Below are 22,140 nucleotides of genomic sequence, written 5' to 3'. Positions count from 1 at the left end.
ACTAAAGCTGCCTCTGGCGATTCTTACTAGACAACATCTGGGGGCAGAAGACAGTAATGTTGATTGCCAACCGGTTTGCTTAACAGCAGCGGCAGCTCAGGCCTCAATTAGCGAAGGCTGACCGGCAGATACCCTCACTCTATGAGACATTTAGAGAGCAAGTCTAATCAGAATAGTTTCATACGTGATGAATATCAAATGAATCCAATAGTTTTACAAAGCTGTAGAGTGTGATTTCATATTCATCAAAGATTCGAATTTGGTTCTACCCGCTGCTCGTTTAAAGGGTATTGAAAACTCGTTTCACTATTGCCATATTGCTGTATTGAAGCATTTTCAATGTCATGTGGCTGCTGGCGTGGTCCAAGTCAGAGCAGACAGGCCTTTCGTCACTCAGCAGCATCGACGACGACAGCTTCGTCTAGTTATTAACCCAAATTCGGAGATCAAAGTTTGATGAAATTAACGCACAGACAGTTGGGGGTAGAAGTTCTCCCAGGTGGAGCTTTACTATCAGCGAGTTTAACCAAATTGTCATGCTTATGCGACGATGATGACTATGACTATCATCAGCATAAACATTGTGTTATTTTCAACAAAGGCCACGACTAATAGCCAGTTTTATAGCTGTATCGCATGCTTTCCAAGGTTAGCATTTTGGAGGCTTTGATGGAGTTTAGTCTTTATTGTTTTTGGTTGGGTTTGTTTTTCTTCTTTTGTGGTTCTTGACGTTTCGTTTCTCACACTGCGTGTTGTTAGACAAATTCTTCCCACAACCTTGGCTACGTTTCGTATTCTTTGCGATTAAAGTGCTCAGTAGTAGCTGTGAATTAAAACGCCCTGGTCTAGAGCCACAATGCCCCAATGCGACAGCTGTACTGCCCAAGTTTAGAATATTAATGGGACTTTGGTGAAAGTGCACACTTGGCAGCGACACTTTCTGGGACAGGCGACAGCTGTCAGTGGCGCAAACATTGCATTGTCACTTGAACAAGCCATCTATAATGCATATAAACTTCGATATCTGAAACTTTAGGGAAAAAGTTGTGACGCTTGATTTAAGCATTCACTCAAATGGCGCAAGTTTTTCTTCTGTGAACTTGGCATGTGTTTCAAGTCTCTTGGGTAAGCAAACCAAACCCGAAATCAAAATCAAATCGATTCAATACTGTATTGTTTGTTTAGATTAACTATACAATAATTTCGACTTTTCAATTCATGTGCACTATTTCCGCTTACTGAGAACATCTTTAGTTTTATCGGCTTACTTAATTGCATTCATTTCGCGCAAAATCTGCAATAAAACAAATAAATTCTTCAATATTTTCTGAATTATTGTGCAACCATAATGCTATCAATGAAATGAAACGGGATTTCTACCCATGTGTCAGCATTCTTGATGGGTGCGCAAATTTAAATTGAACTGTTACGAGGCGAATGTTTATTATTTACTGCAAGTTCCACTGCTCACAACGCAACAACAACGCAACGAGTCATGCACTGTTGGCATATCGACAATCAGCTGCAGAACAGAATTCCATGTCATGACAATGCCAACAACTACGGTTGAACTCAACTTGTGGCGAATGTATTATCAATACCGGAGAGAACCTATAATAAGGGCATCGAGTTATTCGCATTTCGAACTTACTTATGAATATTTATACTTGGGAGTGTACAATTAAGTATGTAGGTTCCGATTTAGAAATAATTGAAACTGGTTTCGAAATGTGGACGATATTCGTTACTCTGTTCTAAGTATAGACTAAAGTGGCAGCACACGATTTTGATTTGATAGCAGCATGTGGGGAAGTAAACAAATAAATTAAAAATAATTTTAAATTTATTTAGAAAAACGTCTGATTCAATTACTGCATTTCAATGTTCACCAACTGCTCTATAGAGAAAACAAGTAAGAAAGCTAAAGTCGAGAGTGCTCGACTGTAAGATAACCACTATCCATAGTGAATAAAAGTAAATAAATACTGCAAAAATACTAAGGATATACCAAAGATTGTATTTGGTATATTGCTAGAAATTTAGCATTTTATAAAAATGTATAAAATGCAGACGCAAAATTATAATACCTAACGTATCTAACGTATTCTCTGATTCTCCTACTAAAACTGGTCAGTTGTAGAACCACTTCAAGTTCTAATCGTCTCTCTTTGTTGTTGCTTAGGTTCAATGTGCTTTGAAAATACTCTAAACAATTGTCGCGATATTCTTTGGCTTTGTCTAGACTCTAGAGTGAATTTTGCAATATTTGAGTTCATTGTTGAATCTCGCTTACTCATTAAGTACACACTTGTCACTGTTGTGATCAAATAAAGATACAATTTGAAAGTAAAACAGACTTCCAGACGCTTCACATTAATTTACAAATCCTAAATATTCAATTAGCGTATTTTATTTAATTTGGTTTAAATATTTCGTATGTCACTAATTAGCAGCACTTATTGCTTTTGGAGGTGTGTTTTGTCAGATTATATAGTATGGATATGTCTAAATATATACGTTTACTTCCGATTAGCTGATATTATAATTTTTGTCACGTAATATAGAACGCACGGTTCAAACGCTTTTGAAATTAATTATATGTAAATATTCTAATTTGAAGTATAAGAGAAACTCTTAATTTTCGGCTCCATAATCATTTTGAAATTTGCATGAAATAATATTGCAATTATAAAGTTAATAACCTCCTGCTGTTGCTTAAGATCAGATTAAATAATCGTGCATGCTCTGGGCACAATGTCATTGGGATCAATTAAAGCTGCCAAATACTGTGTCAACAGTAGGAGCAGCAACAACAACCGCAGCAGCAGAGTGCAAATAAACTCACAGAGACATGCACAAACACTCACACGCACACACACTCACACTCAAACAGGCGCCTGGTGATTCATACTCGTGCACACTCGTATTTAAAGCATTGCACATGGTCTTGAATTCAAACTGAAATTTGTAAGAGCGTGAGATGGTCAGGGCCGATGTTGGACGTTGGCTGAACAGCCCTCAGTTGGGTATGGGCGTGGGTGTGTGTGTATATGTATGTGCATATGCGTGTGTCTGTGCGATGGTATTTGTTTTAATGGGCCTGTTGCTTTGCTGCCGGCTCTTGAGAGCCAGTCAGGGCCCATTTCACCAGGTAGACTCTTATGAATCTCATTTGCATTCAACTGTGGAACTCGTGGCTGGCGTATTGCAGCAACAGCAACGCAAAAGCAAAAGCAACAGTCGAGTCACGGAAACACAATGGAGAACAACGGTACCAATACCGGTGGGCGGATTGGCACAGTGCAATGATACGTATTTATTTTTAAATGATATACAATTTCACTTAATATCAGGCAAATGCATAAGTAGATTGTAACATATTGCACAAAGAAGCTTAACAAAGTCGAACGAAAAATGCCTTCTTGTACTGTAAAATTAGCATAAATTATAAATTTGTCACAAATATAATTGCTTGTGGTTCTGTGGTAAATTTAAATTTGTACCTTGTGTAGTATTTAACTTCGTATCGAATTTTTCATTTAAGTAAATAGTGGTTTATGCTCTTATTATAGCATATACTCTCATAAATTTCTTTAATTTAAAGATTTTAAAGGTTTTTGTAAATACAAAATATATTAAGCTCCTTAAATTTTTAAAATTAATTTAAGTAGAAAATGCCAAATTAGCGTCTACACTTCTATTTGAAATTTTAAAATCGTTTACTCGTGAAAATTCTTTTGCTATTATTCCAATAAAGTGTTTTTATTGTTATTACTATTAATATATTTAGTGCACAATTCCAATAACATGCCACCGAATTAAATTGACATTTCACACTGCACATTTTCATAGTGTGTCGTCCCACTGTGCATGACGTGCTTGCAACGACAAAAATCACCACGGCTTATGACAATTTGTGCAAAGAGCATGAGCATAAAAACAAAATGGCAAATGCAAATAAAATTGGCAACGACAATAGCCTAAGTTCATTGGTCAACAAACTAGACACAACAAGCAGGAACAACAGTTGGATGGTTGCCTGCAAACACACAAATGGAAGCCAACGCAAATCAATGCTGATGAATAAGAGATGGAGAAGGGAAACGCAAATACAAAGAGCGGAGGCGGGGGGCTTTAGGCAATAAGAGCTACGCGTGCAATGCAACTAAGTAAATTGTCACTTGGTTGGAAAGTTAACGCGTGCAGGCAAATAAATAAACGCAACTCTTAAGGCGGGCAATAACACAAAAACCACAAAACTGTCGACTACCGACTACCGACCAACAACAACCGCCGACGAAGCTCAAATGTGGGACACTCAGCCCGCAGACAAGGTGAGAAGCAGGAGAGGGAAAGAAGGGACGAAACAAGAGACAGTCGAATTGACTGCAAGGGGAAAGTTTAGCAAGTTTGTTTGTTTGCTATACCCTGTAGCCATAAAAACGACGCGTTAAAAGTAGACTTGATGGTCGGATTATAAAAAGCTGCTAGAGACAACACGATTATCACGCATATAGTTATACTTTCAAAATCTATCTATTTATAGTGTACCCAATGAAATCATGTTTATGGATGCAATATTTTTTATAATGATAAACACTTCAACTATCTAAAGCTAGGGTATCTGATGGCGCGTTGTCTGTCGTTTGTTTAACTACTTGGTGTTTGCTCTTGCTGTTGTTTTGTTTGCTTTTTTCGGCTGTTTATCGATTTCTAGATCGCGCTTTAAAATAATCTGTGCGAACAAATCGCAGACAAAGAATTTGCATGAACAATCCAAACCTCACCAAACAACGAAAACATTTACCGAGGGACTTGACCAACCACTATCCACTAGTTGCCTGCTTCTGGAAGCTGGTAACGTTTTTCTATTTTCTACAACTAATTTGGTCCGCGCCTGATGAATAGCTTTGTTTTAGATTTGGCAAGGGAAAGTTGCAGTCACAAACTTAAAAAAACAGAAAGAAAAACTAGCACGAAGTAGAAGAGATCTTCCACACAACAAATCAAATGTGTGAGTATCTTATTAGTACTTGCAAGTATAAAGGCTAAGTGAGGTCAAGAAGACGCGTTTAGTTACGAAATGGAATTGCTGTGTGCTAATTTTTTTAATGGGATTGCCATGTGACACTTTTGAGACTTTAGTGTTTAACCCAACTAATTAACTGACTTGTTTAAATGAAAATTAAAGTTAATAGCTCAACATGTGCTACTTCACATTTGTTGGTCTTATGTGAACTAGTAAATCAATCTGTTCGGAAAAGCGTTGAACGCATCCGTAACAAAATTAAAGTGTTCTATGCAATATTAAGAATTGACTTAATATGTTTGCTCTTTATCTGCAACTAAATTTCATAAACTAAGGAATAACTAAATACTTAACAATAAATAAATAAATGGGTAGTCGAAACGGTAGTAAAATAAACTCGTTACCATTTGTTTTTGTTTTTCATGATTCTAACCATATATTAGTGTAGAATAATGTAGAACAATAATTGGGAATTTAAACTCACCCATCATAGACTCTGCAGGTTGTGTTGTTAATGCGCTTATCAGACGCTCGGCGACGTCGGTCCTCAAACAAATCCTTGACCGCCGTCACGCCCAGCACAAAGAGCACTGGAATCATGGCCACCTCCTTGCCGAAGGCATTGATGGCAGGCAGCCAGTTAAGCAGAACGATGAAAATGAAGTACAAATTGGCCACGCGATGGAACTGTTCCAGCAGATTCTTCGGTATGAACGAAAGCAGCGTGTACTTGGTTGTGCGTATCTTGTTGCCCACAAACTGGCCATTGGGATGCTCTCGCTTGGGAGTCTTTGGCGGCACCGTGTGATTGGGCACCACCATGCGATAGCTTCGCTCCTCGAACTTGTCGTTGTTGTTGAAGTTGCACAGTGTGAACCGTTTCCACCAGGGCGGCACCTCGGTGCGGCGCAACGTATAGATGGATTCGGAGCGGGATGCTTGACGGGAATGACCGCGTCCGCCGGTGGCTGAGCTTGGCGCCGAGGGGCCAAATTCCCGCTCTCTCACGGGCTCATCCTTGTGTCCCGGCGGCAGAATGAAATCCGTTTTGGAACCCACGCGACTGTGGCCGCGACCCGCGGGAGCTGCGCTGCCCGGCGGCGAGTCCGTAATCTGTCCCTGCGAGAAGGCACGTTGATGGCCCTTCATCGCCGACTTAATCGGCCGACCGCCGGCGCCGACAGCGACAATAGCACCACCGCCATGGCTGACTGATCGCGCATGGCCGCCACGGCTATGGCCAGCGGGGTTGAGGGTGGTGGTGTTGCCATGGCTGGATATGATTGCCACGCCCGGTATGCCAGGGCCACTGGGCATGCTACCTGCGGCCGCGGTGCCCACCTGATGGGTGCCCGGAAAGACGTAGGTGCGCTCGGGTTCGCCGCCGCCTCCGAGTGGTGTAGGAGCCCCTGTCGTTGGCATTGTGCTGTGGCTGTGCTGAGGCTGATGCTGTGACTGTGCCTGGACCTGTGACTGGGCGAGATTGTCGCCGGCCAGGTTGGGGGGTGCAGAGCGCTGTTGTTGCACAATTAGAAACTTTCGCCGCAAGTCTTCGGAGTTCGCTGAAGGCATCTTCGCGGGCCAACACCATGAGGTTACGTTTGCGTTAGTGTCCGTTCAATTTAAGTTCTTAGTTTCTCACCAATTAGCACCTTTGGACAGTGCCGTTACCCGTTGCCCACACTGATCCATCAGTTACGACAGCCATGACCATCTGCAAAAGACGAGACGAGAAGCAGGGAAAGACAGTTAGTTTGTGGTAATAGCAATGAAAGGTTTGTCGAACCCAAAAAAAACAAGAAAGCAAGCAACCAAGAAACCCTACCCACAACACTAGCCCAGGGCTAATCTTTAGCTGATGTCGTGCCACAGACGCGTGCTTCAAACTGCGCCCTTGATTTCAAGCTTCCGATAAGCTAAAAGCTGCCACAAAGCGTAAAATATCACGAAAATGACAACAATAACAATAACGAAAATAACACAAACAATCAACTGAACGGCCCGGCAAGGTCAAAGAGTACCGCGAGGTCACGTCGAGCTGGGGACAAACGAGTGGAGATTGGAGACTGCACAGTGTCCACAACTCTACCGAGTTTATGTGGGGTTTAAAAACCAAAAGTGATTGATGCACTGCGTCAAAGTTCACGGTCTGTCAAGCAATTGAAACTGAGCACTATTCTTGAGGTATTTTATAGTTAATCGCCAACTAATTGAAGACATGCGAAGTTAATTTATACGTTCATCAAATGAATATTTATCTTGCAAGCTTGAGTTCTAAATAAATTCCCGAAATAAATCTACGCGAATAGTTTACAATAAACTACGCATTGATCGATATAAATTTGTTTGAATTTATTGTATTGCATTAATTTTAATAGAGGCGGATGCCCAACATTCCGATATTCCCCAGAGATCTCCAGAGTTCAACAGTCCCCAACGACCCTGGAGAATTATCTGAATGGGTCTGCGTTCATATCATAAATCAAATGAACTCTGCAGGCCATGAAACTGATGATCACATTTGGTTTCGCTTTTAAATTACTATATCGAGCTTGACTAAATCAAAAATGAGTTGGACTAGCAACAATATATTTAAAAATATTATGAAATGACTGAACCTAATTTTTTTTTTTTTAATTAATTTGTTTTTAAAAAATGTATTTCGACAATTGAAAGACACAACTGTGCGCTACAATAACCAATTGGGAATGTTAAGAATGTATTCAAACATTAACTGAAATAAAAGCACGCGCATATATAATTCTAATTTCAATATAATTTGCAATATGAAATATTTTGCATATGGAATAGAACATTGTATACAATGTGAATTCAAAACGAATGCAAAGACTCGCCAATTTTGTAGATTGGGGTTGATTTTCGGCTGTTTTGCGAAAATTGTTCGATTTATGTGCATTTCAATTCGCAATAAGGAAAAAAATAAATGTTGCCTCCAATAAACATTAATAAATTGGCGCGTTTGGCAATTTTCTTTTAATTTCATTAAGTGACGGACTAAATTCGGTAGTAAATGGTTGCACACAAACACATAGTATACACAATATACATACATATGTATGTATGTATATGCGGTCGAAGAAACATCTGTAGACGTATTTGGCACAGTAACAACAACAATAAACCGCATGTCGACACACAAATCTAAATTTGAATTTGGCACACGCCTGTTGTTCTTGGCTTCTGATGTGTTTCATATACTCTTCTATTGGGTATTACAGCTGTTTGATTAAATTATGATACACTAGACTCTACATTTCTATTAGGCATAAAGGAATATATTTCTTTACATATGAATTCGCTGAAGTTGAACTTCCCCAGAGAAATACTATATATATATTCTTTGAATTCTCTAGACAAAGTCTCCCGCATTGATCTATTAATACTAGTTAAAGTTACGAGCTGATGTGATTGCAAATCGGTTCATCTTTATTATTGCTACAGCAAGTTGTCCTCGCTCTATAGAAATTCCCGAAGTATAATTTACACAAACAAAAATTGCAAGCAAATATGATCATGATCAATTTCAGAGATATATTTTACAAAACTTTACCGAAAAACGTTTGTTACCAAAAAATTAGAGGTCATCTGAAATGTGAATGACATGGCACAACTGTAAACTGAACTTAAAACTTATTCTTTGCTTTGTAGTCGTGCCAAAAAGTCATAAAACAAAACCAACCGAAAGCAACGCAATATTCGACGAGACAAGCCTTAAAAAAATGTTGAGCAACCGACAAAAAAGTGAACACAATAGAGCGGCGACTATTTTGAAAATGAAAGAAAAGAAAATACAAAAGTTCATTCACAGATCAATACTGTATAGTTAAAGGACAGGGATAACTAACTTGGCAGACGAAATTTGTAAAAGAAATTAAACTCATTTGAATAAATAAGTATTTCCTCAAATATATGTATGATACATTAAATGTCTAGCGTGCACGACTGTAAAATACCCGCAATTTAACAAATATACTAAAAATATACCACAACATATTAAATACACCGAATTCTATATTTGGTATTTCAATATTGCACTACAATCAAAATATACCATGAAGTACAAAATATACTAAGAAGACCTTTTTGCAGTAGGAATTTTTTGCAATACAAAAGTTTTTCTTGAATAACTTCTATAATTTTTATCGCAACCAAATTTTCAAATTTTATCATAAATTATTATTCTATGTAGCTATACTAGCTCTATCCTTCATAGTCTGTGAAATCGAGTCTTTCATACGAACAGACGGACATTGCTATGTCGTCTCGACTCCTTCAGCCTGTTACATAAATTTTCTTGCAGGCACAAAGTTAAAATACCCTTCTATCCTAAGAGTAACGGGTATAATAAACTGTTACCAAGCACATTACAAAATGATAAAGCTACTTCAAAATGGGTATAGTACATTATCTTGGTTTCTCTTTCAGTTGACAGCTATACCATAGTTACACTCCAATTTTGAACAAACTTTTAACGACTTAAAAGCTGGCTGATAAGTTCTTCATGGTTCACCACACGCATTCGCACACTAACTAATTAGTGCAAACCACTTAAATCAGTTCAATTCAGTTTGTGTGTGGTTGAGTGTGGTTTGACTTCAAAGTGCTTGCTTTGCTTTTGCTTTGCTCTTGGTGGGTGGATGGTTTGGTTGGTTTGCCGGCCACAAATTGGATTTATTTTTAGCTGCTGAAACGAAGCTGGCAGAGTAAGAGCATAAAACGCACATGCGAAATAAACTTAAAAGATAAACAATGCCAAGCCTCAGGAAAATACAAAATTGGTTATCAATAGGCCACAGCGGGACTCTGGAGAGAGGGAAGGGGATACACCGCAGGTCAGGAGAGGGAAATGGAGGCTGGGCGGAAGGGCAAAAATAAATATGCGCCGTTGTAAGGTTCATTGTATTTTCAATAAAACAAATATTGTGGCCTGTGCGGCGCATGTATCTGAGAGATACATACGAACAACTAGATACGTTTATAGTGGCCATCGACATCTGGCAAATAAGTGCGGCGTTTATAACATTTCTCAGCATTTTGTGTGGGGAAACAGGTGAAAATTGCGCGGTTTTGTTTTCAATAAGTATTCAGACTATTGTATTGTTTTTGGTTTTTAATCTTGCGCATTATACGTGAACGAACACACACATTATTTATTTTCGTTGAAAAGTGTAATTTGCTATACGCTTCAGTTCAATCATCGATTAACCTTGCATTGAAAACACATTTATGGGCAAAGTAATTATAAAATAATTTATAAGCTATAGAGTATAAATTGCTAACGCAATACTAAAACATATACGTGCAAATGTTTGCTGGACTAGAAGATACCTATTGAATATACAATACATACATACATATATGTTTTGTATACACTTTACTTAATTTATATAATATCAATGAATTAATATATATTGAAATTAAAATTATGTGAAATATACAAAATGAGAAAGAGATACGTTTTATGTAATACACACGAAACAAATGTGGAATTATGTTTTAAATTATAAAGCAAGATAAACTAAAGCAATGAGTTTTCCTCATTATATTTGAATTGTTTATACAGAAATTACAAATAATTGCATTTAGTCAGTCAAAGCCCAGATCGATATCTTCGTATGTTGACGTTTTCGAAAATGTCGCAATTAAAATGAATAATTTGATGTGCCCTGGAGAGTCAAATCAATATATTTACCCAATGCTAGGCAACAAGAGACAAATTACACTTCAATGCTCTATGATTCTGAAGTCTGTCAGTTTTCCAATTGAAAAAGATACAACTTCAAAGGAACGATTAAGTTAATATATGAATCTGATTTGATGTTTTCGTACATTTGTATTTCATATAATTACTTTTCATCTTAATATTTGTTAAGTATAAAGTTGAAGGGATTTATCACATTACTGCCTAATTATATCTAAAATACACACTCACAAAGCGTGATACAAATATAAATATTTCAGTGGAATATTTACTCAACGATGCTTTGAACACAGCAAATTGCTGTTGTTTCAGCTGCCTTATGACGTAGGATTAGATTGGAACAAAAATTTTAAAAATTTGCAAATAATAAGCAAATTTTTTAATTCCATTTGAGCATGTTTATGAGTTCTTCATTTTTTCATATTTAAAAGAATTTAATATTTTTCTTTGGCAATTTAACAATGTTATCTATTAAATAACCTAAATAACTGAACGAATAATTTAGAATACGGAAAACAAAATTATATTTTTATTCAAAATGCTTTGCTGAATACAGAAAGTGAATTTTACTCTTGATTCTTTTTTTTTTTGTTTATCAGGTATACATATTTATTTGTACATACATATATACATATATGTTTGTATGTAAAACTTGAATCACTTGAGCCCTGCCAGCTGTTACCATTTAACGGTCAAGAGATTAATTTCTCACATTGACAATTTGTTGTTGTTCTTTTTGTCATTGACGACAATTGTTAATGACTCCGATAAGAATACTTAAGTATATGTGATTGTATTTGTACAGTTCAATTTACACTTAAGCCTTCTTTAAATATATTACTCATACAGCTTCGAAAGTTTCTTTTCAAATTGAGAAATTGCTAAAGAATAATTTCGCTGATAAGATTAGCAGTAATTTAAGAGAAATAAGTCAACAACGATAGGTTGAACTTTAAAAACTATATGTGCACCTAGAGCACCTATTCATTTCCGAAACGTATTCAAACAATGGCATCAAACATGGAGGTGTTGCATGTGACACCACATGGGAAATATTCCATGGGCGCGTGAGAATCGCCGATGAGACAAACTGCGAAATCGAAATATGAGAAAACAACAGAGACAACAACAACAAATTGCACGACTAATTAGTAGCTGTTGACAGGGGGGTGGGTTGAGCGGAATGGGGCGTGGTCGGGGCAGAGGCGCTATTCATTCAATTTGGTTTGTGGAGAAGTTTATTGGACTGTCTGACTGACTGACAGCTACTTGTGGGGGCGCTGTGGCTGGGGGACACCTGGTCCAGATGAGTCTGAATACCCAAGAGCAATATGACACAACAAATTAACATATAAATTAATTCAATTAGTCTCATTTCTCTTTTTTTTCTCCCTCGCTCCAATTCAGTCTGAGGCGATTAATCATATTTATTCAAATTTATGTAAGAACAAAGTTATTTATATAAGATGCAAATTTGTTGTTTGTTGATCGATCTACCAAACACAGAAAGAAGATAAACATAAATAAGATAAACATATTTATTTAAAACACATAAACTTGTATTAAGATACAAGATGAGAATAATTTCTTGATATGTGTATATTTAAGATGGAACAAACAAAATAACAATATTTTTGTCATAACGAATTTCAATATTTTTCTACTGTAAATGTAAACGATGAAATATATTTGTCTTTCTTTGTTTAGAACCAATGTGCAATTCGTGTAAGGAAAGGGCGAGACAGACATAAAGCATCGCCCATTCTTTCACTTTTACTGCCAATAGAAAATTATATTAGACGTTAAAGTCATTAAAGTTGATGGCAAAACATAGATAGCTGCGGGATGTGGCAAGAAGTGGCAGTCCAGAAAACTGTAAAAACTGCTAAAGCAAAAACATAAAAAATAAGAAATGAGCAACTGTTGCTGATGAAGTACAATCACAAGCATAAGAAATAAGAAACGAGTAATCTGTGGCAATTAATCATGTTGGACAAAAACACAACCGGATAACGAAACGAAATGAAATAATGCAAATTGCCAAAAAGCGGATGTGCAAATTTTGTAAAAGATATTCAAATTTTTCAATTTTTGACATTGCCAATTAAAGAACAAAAAGGGGGCGAGGCCGGAACGTGGATTTCAAAATAAAATAAGAAAACTACAATTCATGGCGATAACTCATTTTAACTTTTGTGTTGGACAAAAGTAAAGAGAGTACCATAAATAGATAAATATGTAAATGTGACCTGAAAAAGTGGATTAAATGTGGGTAGAATGATGAGTTGATAGAACTGTTTTGTATGCAAATCTTGATACACTTTTATATCCTATACTGAATAGAAATTGCGAATTTAATCGACAAATAGATAAACTATTATTCATGATATCAGAAATTGGAGCAATTTCCGATAATAGCTTTTATTGCTTTTTTAAACGAAATAAACTTAGAAAATTTGCATTATCAGCATGAATACCATCAAATGATCTATAAATGCGTTCTTATCTTTTTTAGTCAAGCTAAACCGACGGAGCTGTACTAAAATATAGGTGCTATAAAAACGACCCCAAAGACAATCTAATCAATGAAGAGAATTTAAAAAAGTCGTCTCACATTGCCAATCTTTTCCAGTCAAGTAAATATATTTTGTGCAACTGACAACACAATTATAAATATTATAAAGCACTCCAATTATTTCAATTTCTCAAAAAAAAAATAGATTTTTATTCCATTTAACGATACCTTTAACTTTGATTAAAAGAGTTAATTATACCAACATTTGGCTTGATCAATTCATTGAGCATTGAGCATTTCATTGTCGTCTTATCGCGATGCTAGTTGATAAGGGCCTTCATTAACTTAGGGCAGGTCTAACAGGAGACAAGCTTGCTGCTATAAACATACAATATAATATGTACAGATATATGTATATATAACACGTCAATCGATTCACTGGGCGTTAAAATGAATAAAAGTGCAAACGCACTTCACACTATGCTGTCATAGAATACTCTCAGATAGAACGGAACTAGATATTGATAAGAAAATTCGCTGGAAATGCCAGCCACGTATACGTATTTACCCCACTACGATTGGGCTTATCGCGAGAGAGAGAGAGATAGAGATAGAGAGAAAGAGGGACCAATACACGCATACTAACAATACTATAAAAATACAAACAAAAAAAGTTAAGCGAATACGACGTTATTCGGTAGTTCGTAATGGGATAAGGTGATAAGACCCGCTCGTAAATCGCGTCAAAATGTACACAATAAGTATGCAGCGAGTATATAGACTGCCATAGTAGTATATTGTATTTGATGATGGTACGCAAATGTGGTCATTAAAATAGACAAATACTGAAAATAATTACAGCAGTAAAACCAAACCAACTAAACGGAATGGAACGGCATGGAATGGGATGTCTGGCTGTCTCAGTCTCAGAGTTCCATATATATGTTAGGTAGACAAGCCAAAGAGGCTAACGCTTCCGTTTGCTTTGCTGCTGCTGCAGCGACAGCAATTGGAATTGGAGTCAATTGGCTGCGCCACGTTAACGGTTACTGCGGCCACACGAACAACAAAGCAAAGCAAGATTGTGGGGCTGTGACTGAACTGGAAGTGAGCACATCCCCTGGGTCTGGGACTGAGACTTGTGTTGTTACTACTGCTGAGATCGTCTAATAGATTGCATAGGCAAACAGAAAAAACGACAACGCCAACGACAAGCGCGAAAACGGTTAACAGTCAGTCACTCAATGCACAGATGTTCACTCAAAGAAAAATTGTTCAAAAACGAAGAACTTGAAGCGAACCTACGCGAGATTAAGATTAAAGATATGTTGGTCAGCTGGGAACAAGGTGTATTATTTTTTATTAATCTTGAAACGCAATATGTAAGGCTGATTAAGATGTTTTCAAGTTATTTATTTTTGAAAGAATAAAAACATAAATTCAATTTAATAAAATAAGATGGTGTTATCACAAATAACTAAGAAATTGTATCAATTCATAATGCTATTAAATTATCTGCAATCTATTATTATTTCTACAAAGTCTTCTCAAATAACTTTTGAGTTTTTCTCTGAGTGCTGCCACGGATGCAATTAACAGAATAACGTCCGTCAACCGACGTTGAACTAAATTGAGAAGAGCGTGAAAGAAGCAGCAGCATGTTGCAATACCGACTCACAAACACAGACAAAGATCGAGCTAGAAGACGCCGCACATTGAGCTAGTCAGTAAAATCTGTAAAAAAAAAGAAATATACGCAAAATGCGGTTTGCCCAGGTAGATTTCATACCAAAGAGTCATACTGACATAAACTTTTGGTTTACGATAGAGATACTGGAAATCGAATCGTACGTCGTCATTTACTATGGTTTGACTGATTTTGCCGATTGGGTATGCCCCAATTGCATCAGCTGTTGTTTATTTACATATTACATAGTCGCTACATTTTTTGCCCACTGTTTGATTTGGCAACGTCAGAAATAAAATAACTACAAATATTAAAACAAGTGATACCCTGTAGAAGAACGCAACACTTTATATGGTAACTAATATCGATAATTAAATGGGTGTAACTCGTTTCTATCGATAAATTAAGTGAAGACGATAGAACTAAACGCTATTTTCTGTGTGTTTGTTTATCGAATGCCGGTACAAGAAAAGGGAAAGAGGCAATGCTGCAAACTCAATACACACACATTTAGACGGACATGCATATGAATGGATGTGTAATTGTGTTTCTCCGAGTGAGTGAGAGAAGCTGCGGCGCGAGTCAGGTAAAGAAAGACTCGCTCGTTAGGGGGAGTGGGAGAGGAGGAGGCTGCTTGGAGTAACTGAGTAACTGGTTCTTAGCAACTAACTCGTTTTTTTTGTTGTTGCTCTACTGTCTGATTCTGAGTTTATTCAGCTTAAGCTTACATAGAGTGCAAATCAAATGGAAGAGTCAATTTAGCACGAAAACTTGTTTTTAAAACTTACCCAAAATGAAACACAACAAAATACAGCAAAAATGTTCTTTATGCGGGTTTTGTCTAAAAATGTTGATATGGTAATTCTCTTTAGCACTTTTTTCTCTGTGAATTAATTTTCTTAATTTCTGCTCACATACATCACATTAATATATTGCTATTTTTATTGAAAAAGAGATCAGATTTTTGAGCATAGCAACAACAATTTTTAACCGACGAGGTCAGCATAACAACAACAACAAGAACAGGAGCAAAAAGCAATAAAACAAGAGAATTGATTAAAATTGCAATTCGGATGACGGTGACGTAGACTGCGGTAGTAATTCCTTGCAATTGGCGTTCAATTTCATTTCAAATAATTTTCAATTAATAAATTTAATTATGGTTTGCCTTCCTAATACACTTTCGCACCACACAACACATATAACACGCAACAAAACACAACACAACAACACTGCGAGCGAGAGAACGAACCGCTCACTTTTCGCTCCGTCCCGTTCCCGCTTTCGTCTCGCACAGACCACTCATACACACTTATTTATATATATATTATATGTATGTATGATTGTATATATGTGTGTATTTCTTGTAGTGGCTTGGAACTCTTTAAATTTGCCACGAATTTGCTGTTGCTGCTGTTTCTGTTGTTGTCGTTAAGAATTTCAATACAATTTTGGCCTAAATTGCATTTTCACTTTTTCACATACACCAAAAACACTCAACACACACTGCTCACTGGTGTGTTTTGTTAGCATTAAATGCTAACGCTGTTTTATTATTTATCAATTTTCTTGTAATTATGAATTAAAAGAATAAAAGTATTTACATTGCAACTTGTAAATTTAGTTGAAGAGCAGCTAAAACAACTTATTATGTATTTCTTCCGCAACACAAGGAAACAACAAACGACGACACAAAAGTAATAACCAAAATAATAACAACAATCGCGTCCGACTCGTTCAATGTTTTATTTTGACTGACCAACAACGTGGTAGCAAATAGAGTTTTCAAAAATACCAAAAATATAGATTCCCTAAGTATTTGGTATTTTATTACTAAACGTATTTTATGCACAATTTGTGGCCACATTATTAAAACAGTTTTGTTAACCATCGACAATGCGCAAAATTTAAAAAATGAATGAATATTGGTCTTCATTCATTTCATAATAATTCAAAGTTGTTATTTCAATTACAATTTTTTGTATATCCTGGAAGTCTTGATTAGGGTGGCACTATGTGCAATAATCAATATAAAATTGTCATAAATAAATTAAATGATAAATAATTTAATACTTCATTTAAGCTGATTAATGTTTGTTCATTGAATTTCAGTAACAATGTAGCTCATGATTTATATGAAATTTTGTTTTTAGCAACATCTAGCATTACATTAGTTTTATATCAACTATAGTTCAAATTCTATGTTCAATGTCGTTTGTTTTTTTTTATAATTAATTGCTTTTGGTTTTAAATATTCGTCCCGCCCGCTAATTTAAATTAAGCGCCGAATAAGTATGAGCTCTCAAACTGTTTAATTGCGGTTGGCAGCACGCATAAAAATCAGCGAGTGCACATTCTGTTACGCTAACATCTGTTATGTTCAGTATGGCCAGACGGCAAAAATAACATAAAACCGTAGACAGAACATAAGACGTTGGGCATTTTCGAGCGAGTAGAGAAAATTGTATTGAGCGAAAATTGTAAAAACGTCGGCAACGTCGCTAAGTGAAAATCTCTTTTGATTTATAAAGTAGCTGGTTCATTGTAATAAAAAAAAAAACGCTAACATGAATGAGGAATACGACGCGATAGTTCTGGGCACCGGCCTCAAGGAGTGCATATTGAGCGGCATGCTCTCCGTGTCGGGCAAGAAAGTCCTGCATATTGATCGCAACAAATACTATGGCGGCGAATCAGCCTCAATTACGCCGCTGGAGGAGCTCTTTCAACGCTATGGTCTGGAGGCGCCTGGTGAGAAATTCGGGCGTGGCCGCGACTGGAACGTGGACTTGATTCCCAAGTTTCTGATGGCCAATGGACAATTGGTGAAACTTTTGATACACACGGGCGTTACCCGTTATCTGGAGTTCAAGTCAATTGAGGGCAGTTACGTTTACAAGGGTGGAAAAATCTCCAAAGTGCCAGTGGATCAAAAGGAGGCACTGGCATCTGATCTCATGGGTAAGTTAAGTTTACTGCGAATTATGTACTACAATGTAAATATATGTAGTTTTCCACGAACTGCGAAAATTCGATGTAGATGAGTACATACATAATTCGCTCTTATCGGCGCTCCCCCCTTTTTGCGTTTTCTCCATATTTCTTTGTCTCGGCTTACATTCGGCGAATGGCACTCGCTGGTGTTGTTTTTGGTTTGCGACTGTGACACGTATTTGTAGTTGCCCTGCTGTGTGCGCTATGTATGTTTGTACGAAATGTGTGTGCGAGTCTCTCTCTTTTTGTGTGTGTGTGTGTGCCTGTAGTTTTTAAAGCCGCCTTATTTCCTGCTGCCCTTTTTTTTTGCAAGAATTACGGATTTCGTCTATGCTTTTTGATGCTGTACTCTTCATATCGTCATCATAAATTGCGATTAAACGTGTACAGCCTAATAGAAAGATTAATAAACACATTATTTTTGTTACTCTGCGCACACACACTCACATGAGCATGCGGCTGAGTGCTTATGTATTTAATACCAATTAGAATCCAAGTGTTGCCAGCTGTTTGAAGCGATGGCCCATATGGCAACCCTGCTCTCACGTTTTAAGTAATTAACCGTTGCGCTGATTCATTTTTCAACACCTGTGTAATGTGGTTGTTGTTATTGTTGCTGCTGTCGCTATTGCGATTAAGTTGCTTGTTTTGTCTGAAATTGTTTAAACAATTGGGGACTATTACAAAAGGCAATTGGCCAATCACGCTGCATTTTTAATTGTTTATTTGTTTTTTGTTGCTATTTGCTGCAAATTTCTCCTCCATGTGGCTGTTGCCAATTTTGTGAGTTGGCCATAAAATGTAGGCACGCAAGGCGCATTGAACCCTTTCACAATGAGCCGTTATTATAGTAACTACTTATGTCTGTGTGTGTGTGTGTATGCTGCACATATGACTGCATGACGTCATTTAGCTGGTCTGGTGGTTGTTTTGGCCGTCAATTAGAGGTTTGTCAAATTCTCGCTAGGGTAAAAAAACGACACGTCCTGTTGAGCAGTATATATTACATACTCCACTCACGCTACTGTTTTATTTCTTATGCTTCCCCCCTTGCCAGGTATGTTTGAGAAGCGGCGCTTCCGCAATTTCTTGATCTACGTGCAAGACTTTAGAGAGGATGACCCAAAGACCTGGAAGGACTTTGATCCCACCAAAGCCAACATGCAGGGACTGTACGACAAGTTCGGCCTGGACAAGAACACCCAGGACTTCACTGGCCATGCGCTGGCGCTGTTCCGTGATGACGAGTACCTTAACGAGCCGGCTGTCAACACCATTCGTCGCATTAAATTGTACTCGGACTCGCTAGCGAGATATGGCAAATCGCCATATCTGTATCCCATGTACGGTCTCGGCGAGCTGCCACAGGGCTTTGCCCGTCTATCGGCCATCTATGGTGGCACCTACATGCTGGACAAGCCAATTGACGAGATTGTTTTGGGCGAAGGCGGCAAAGTGGTTGGTGTGCGCTCTGGCGATGAGATCGCCAAGTGCAAGCAGGTTTACTGCGATCCCAGCTATGTGCCCGACAAGGTTAGTCCAACATCAATAGTTAAGCATTACCCTTTTCTAACTTTATTTCTCCATTACACAGGTGCGCAAGCGTGGCAAGGTGATTCGCTGCATTTGCATCTTGGATCATCCGGTGGCCAGCACCAAGGATGGTCTCTCCACTCAAATCATCATTCCACAGAAGCAAGTCGGTCGCAAATCGGACATTTATGTCTCACTGGTCAGCTCAACCCATCAGGTGGCCGCCAAGGGTTGGTTTGTGGGCATGGTCTCGACCACAGTTGAAACCGAGAACCCAGAAGCTGAGATCAAGCCCGGTCTCGATTTACTGGAGCCAATCGCACAAAAGTTCGTCACTATTTCGGATTATTTGGAGCCCATTGACGATGGTCTCGAGTCTCAAATATTCATCTCGGAATCTTATGACGCGACCACGCACTTTGAGACCACTTGCCTCGATGTTTTGAACATCTTCAAGCGCGGTACTGGCGAGACGTTCGATTTCTCCAAGATTAAGCATGAGCTCGGCGATGAGGATCAGTAAATGGATCAGGAAATGAAGGATTCGATTTCATACTTTGGTGGATGGGTGCGCGCTTGCGGCATTTGGCATGGGTCAGGACGATACGGCGATTTCCAGCTCAAGAACAACAACTGAAACAACATCAACAACAACATCAATTATAAACAATATATTTTCAACATCGTTGTGCGGCCGTTGCCAAAAAAGAGAAATAAGAAACAAAAATGAAATAAAAACCAAAAGCGATTTAAATATCCAATTAAATAAAATGAAAATGCAAATGTATTACGACATTAAAACATGAAACATGCTTTTCCATCTAGCCAAAACAAAAGGCTCATCTTTTATGTGGAATACAATTTTAGACATGTATCAAAACAAACGAAAAACAAAGAAACATTGCTTGCTTTTCGCAATATTGGGATACGCCTAGAAGATTAATATATACATAACACACACATACGAGTATTTAAAATAATTAAAACATAACAAAAAACATACGGCAGTAAAGTACATAACGAAAGAAAACACATTGCAGACTCAGTTCAGATCACCATTGTATTAGCCAAATTTGATTGTTGTGAACACAAATATAAAGAAATGCAAACGAAAATTAAATGTATAATCACCCTCCACTATGAAGCAACACAACTCCCCGATCACTTCTCACTTTACCAAATCCCAAAATAAATTGAGTGGCCAAACTCGATTCCTGCTTCGTACACAAGTTTATATACTATACAAATAAACGAAAAAAAAAAGGAAATGCTCCCCATAATTTACTACGCTCGATGTGCTTGCAATTCAGTTGTACACCATAAATATGTATAACACCATATACTATATATTATATATAATATGTATTCTATATGTATATGTATGTGTATATTGCTATCAATAGTTGCTTGGTTCTGTTTTGTGATCGACAAAAACTTGTGCATGCGAAATCACAAAGACACATATATTTAAAAATAAACAAAAAATCACAAAAAAAAAAATAAATAAAATAAAATTAAATAAAAGCAAAATCCATGATATGTACACGCATAATGCAGATAATATTTTGTAATTCAAAATTAAGCTGAAAGAATCGAAAATGAAATCAAACTAAATCAGCGGAAAATGTAAACATGTGAAAAATGAAATGAACAACAACAACCACAACCATTAATTGTGCATCCATATATATAAATACGATATGCGAACAGATCAACAAAAACTATGGTATTCCGCATTTTCAGAATTTACATTTTTAATAAAAATTCAAAAACAAAAAAATTCAAATAAAAAAATGTATACTGAACAACGAAGGGAATTCACTCAAGGCGGGAAAAGAGTCAATGGAGCGTGGTTTAGAGATTTGAGTTATAACCAAGAAGTGAAAGAAAGTTTCTTCCCAGGTAGCAATACAAAATTTAAAGAAAGTCTCTTGGGACAATTTAAACCTCTTGTCTATCTGCTTTCTCTTCAACAACTTGAATCAGAAATCAGTGTCGTGGTTGGTTTGTTACTCGTAATTCTAGGAAAATCTGCGACACAATTACGAATTCCACATCAAGTGCTTGGCAGGCATTTGAAGGCGTATAGAGAGGGGAAATGGGGGAAAATATAATATGTTATAATAAAATGCATGTGAACGACACAACTCACATACATATATACGAACCCCGCATCAGCTGGGATTAAGGGAGGAGCGGAGAGAGCTGCATCTATAGAATGTGTGTATGTGAAGCGAGCTTTGCTTGTGGGATTTGTGTTTTAGTGCTGTCGTTGACAGTTTTTCTCGGAACTGTCCAACAAAATGCCGAGTGCATTTTTTCAATTTCCGTCCAAGTGGGAGGAGGAAGCAGATAGAGTCGGAAGCTAACATTTAGCCTACACTCAATCTTGGTGGCTATTGAAAAATAAAGAACGTCAGCAGCAAACTTTAATACAATTTGTAAATTGTGCAGAATTTTTAGATCAGTCGGTTCTTAAAAAGTGTATATATCAGTCTTCAATCAAACTAACGACTAAACGACTCATAATATCCTCATGTTTTTTTTTTTTAATAATAATTTGAATTGAATAAACAATAGATAGAATAGATATTTGGTAAATTACAACCATTTCATTAGCTTAACATACACTTTCTCTTCATTATGCAAATTAAAGTCAT

The 22,140-nt window shown here is 37.2% G+C and overlaps 2 protein-coding genes and 1 long non-coding RNA gene across 6 annotated transcripts in view; 1 reads left to right on the top strand and 2 right to left on the bottom strand.

Moving 5' to 3' along the window:
- Window positions 1-16,694, bottom strand: part of LOC132798701 (phospholipid-transporting ATPase VA) — a 30,689-nt gene extending 13,995 nt beyond the window's left edge. For 2 of the 4 annotated variants that reach the window (XM_060810654.1, XM_060810657.1), the window contains exons 1-3: window positions 16,558-16,694; window positions 15,742-15,888; window positions 5,514-6,743 (exon numbers count right to left, since the gene is read on the bottom strand). In XM_060810654.1, coding sequence (XP_060666637.1) covers window positions 5,514-6,601 — 1,088 coding nt within the window. In that variant the 5' untranslated portion in view covers window positions 6,602-6,743; window positions 15,742-15,888; window positions 16,558-16,694. Of the gene's footprint in view, window positions 1-5,513; window positions 6,744-15,741; window positions 15,889-16,438; window positions 16,525-16,557 lie in introns of those variants that run through there. The other 2 variants (XM_060810655.1, XM_060810656.1) reach the window with 2 other exon arrangements.
- A 474-nt stretch (window positions 16,695-17,168) lies between these two features.
- LOC132789260 (rab GDP dissociation inhibitor alpha) lies at window positions 17,169-20,980 on the top strand. The gene is made up of 3 exons (XM_060797164.1): window positions 17,169-17,914; window positions 19,005-19,480; window positions 19,542-20,980. The coding sequence occupies exons 1-3, from the start codon at window positions 17,521-17,523 to the stop codon at window positions 20,001-20,003; spliced, it is 1,332 nt and encodes a 443-aa protein (XP_060653147.1). The 5' UTR covers window positions 17,169-17,520; the 3' UTR covers window positions 20,004-20,980.
- On the bottom strand, window positions 17,801-18,412 carry LOC132789266 (uncharacterized). The gene is made up of 2 exons (XR_009632689.1): window positions 18,006-18,412; window positions 17,801-17,942 (listed from the first exon to the last, which is right to left on the bottom strand). It is a non-coding gene; the product is annotated as an uncharacterized LOC132789266 (long non-coding RNA).
- Window positions 20,981-22,140: the final 1,160 nt, after the last annotated feature.

This window comes from Drosophila nasuta, chromosome 2L (genome assembly GCF_023558535.2).
Source record: "Drosophila nasuta strain 15112-1781.00 chromosome 2L, ASM2355853v1, whole genome shotgun sequence".
NCBI classification, from domain to species: Eukaryota; Metazoa; Arthropoda; class Insecta; order Diptera; family Drosophilidae; genus Drosophila; species Drosophila nasuta.
Note: the sequence above shows the minus strand (reverse complement) of the source record. Positions and strands in the feature narration are given on the sequence as shown.

Excerpts from the sequence above, each read along its gene's own strand:
- LOC132789260 (XM_060797164.1), top strand. The coding sequence starts at position 17,521 with ATGAATGAGGAATACGACGCGATAGTTCTGGGCACCGGCCTCAAGGAG. Across the intron at positions 17,915-19,004 it reads ACTGGCATCTGATCTCATGG|GTATGTTTGAGAAGCGGCGC; the intron begins GTAAGTTAAGTT and ends CCCCCTTGCCAG. Across the intron at positions 19,481-19,541 it reads CCAGCTATGTGCCCGACAAG|GTGCGCAAGCGTGGCAAGGT; the intron begins GTTAGTCCAACA and ends TCCATTACACAG.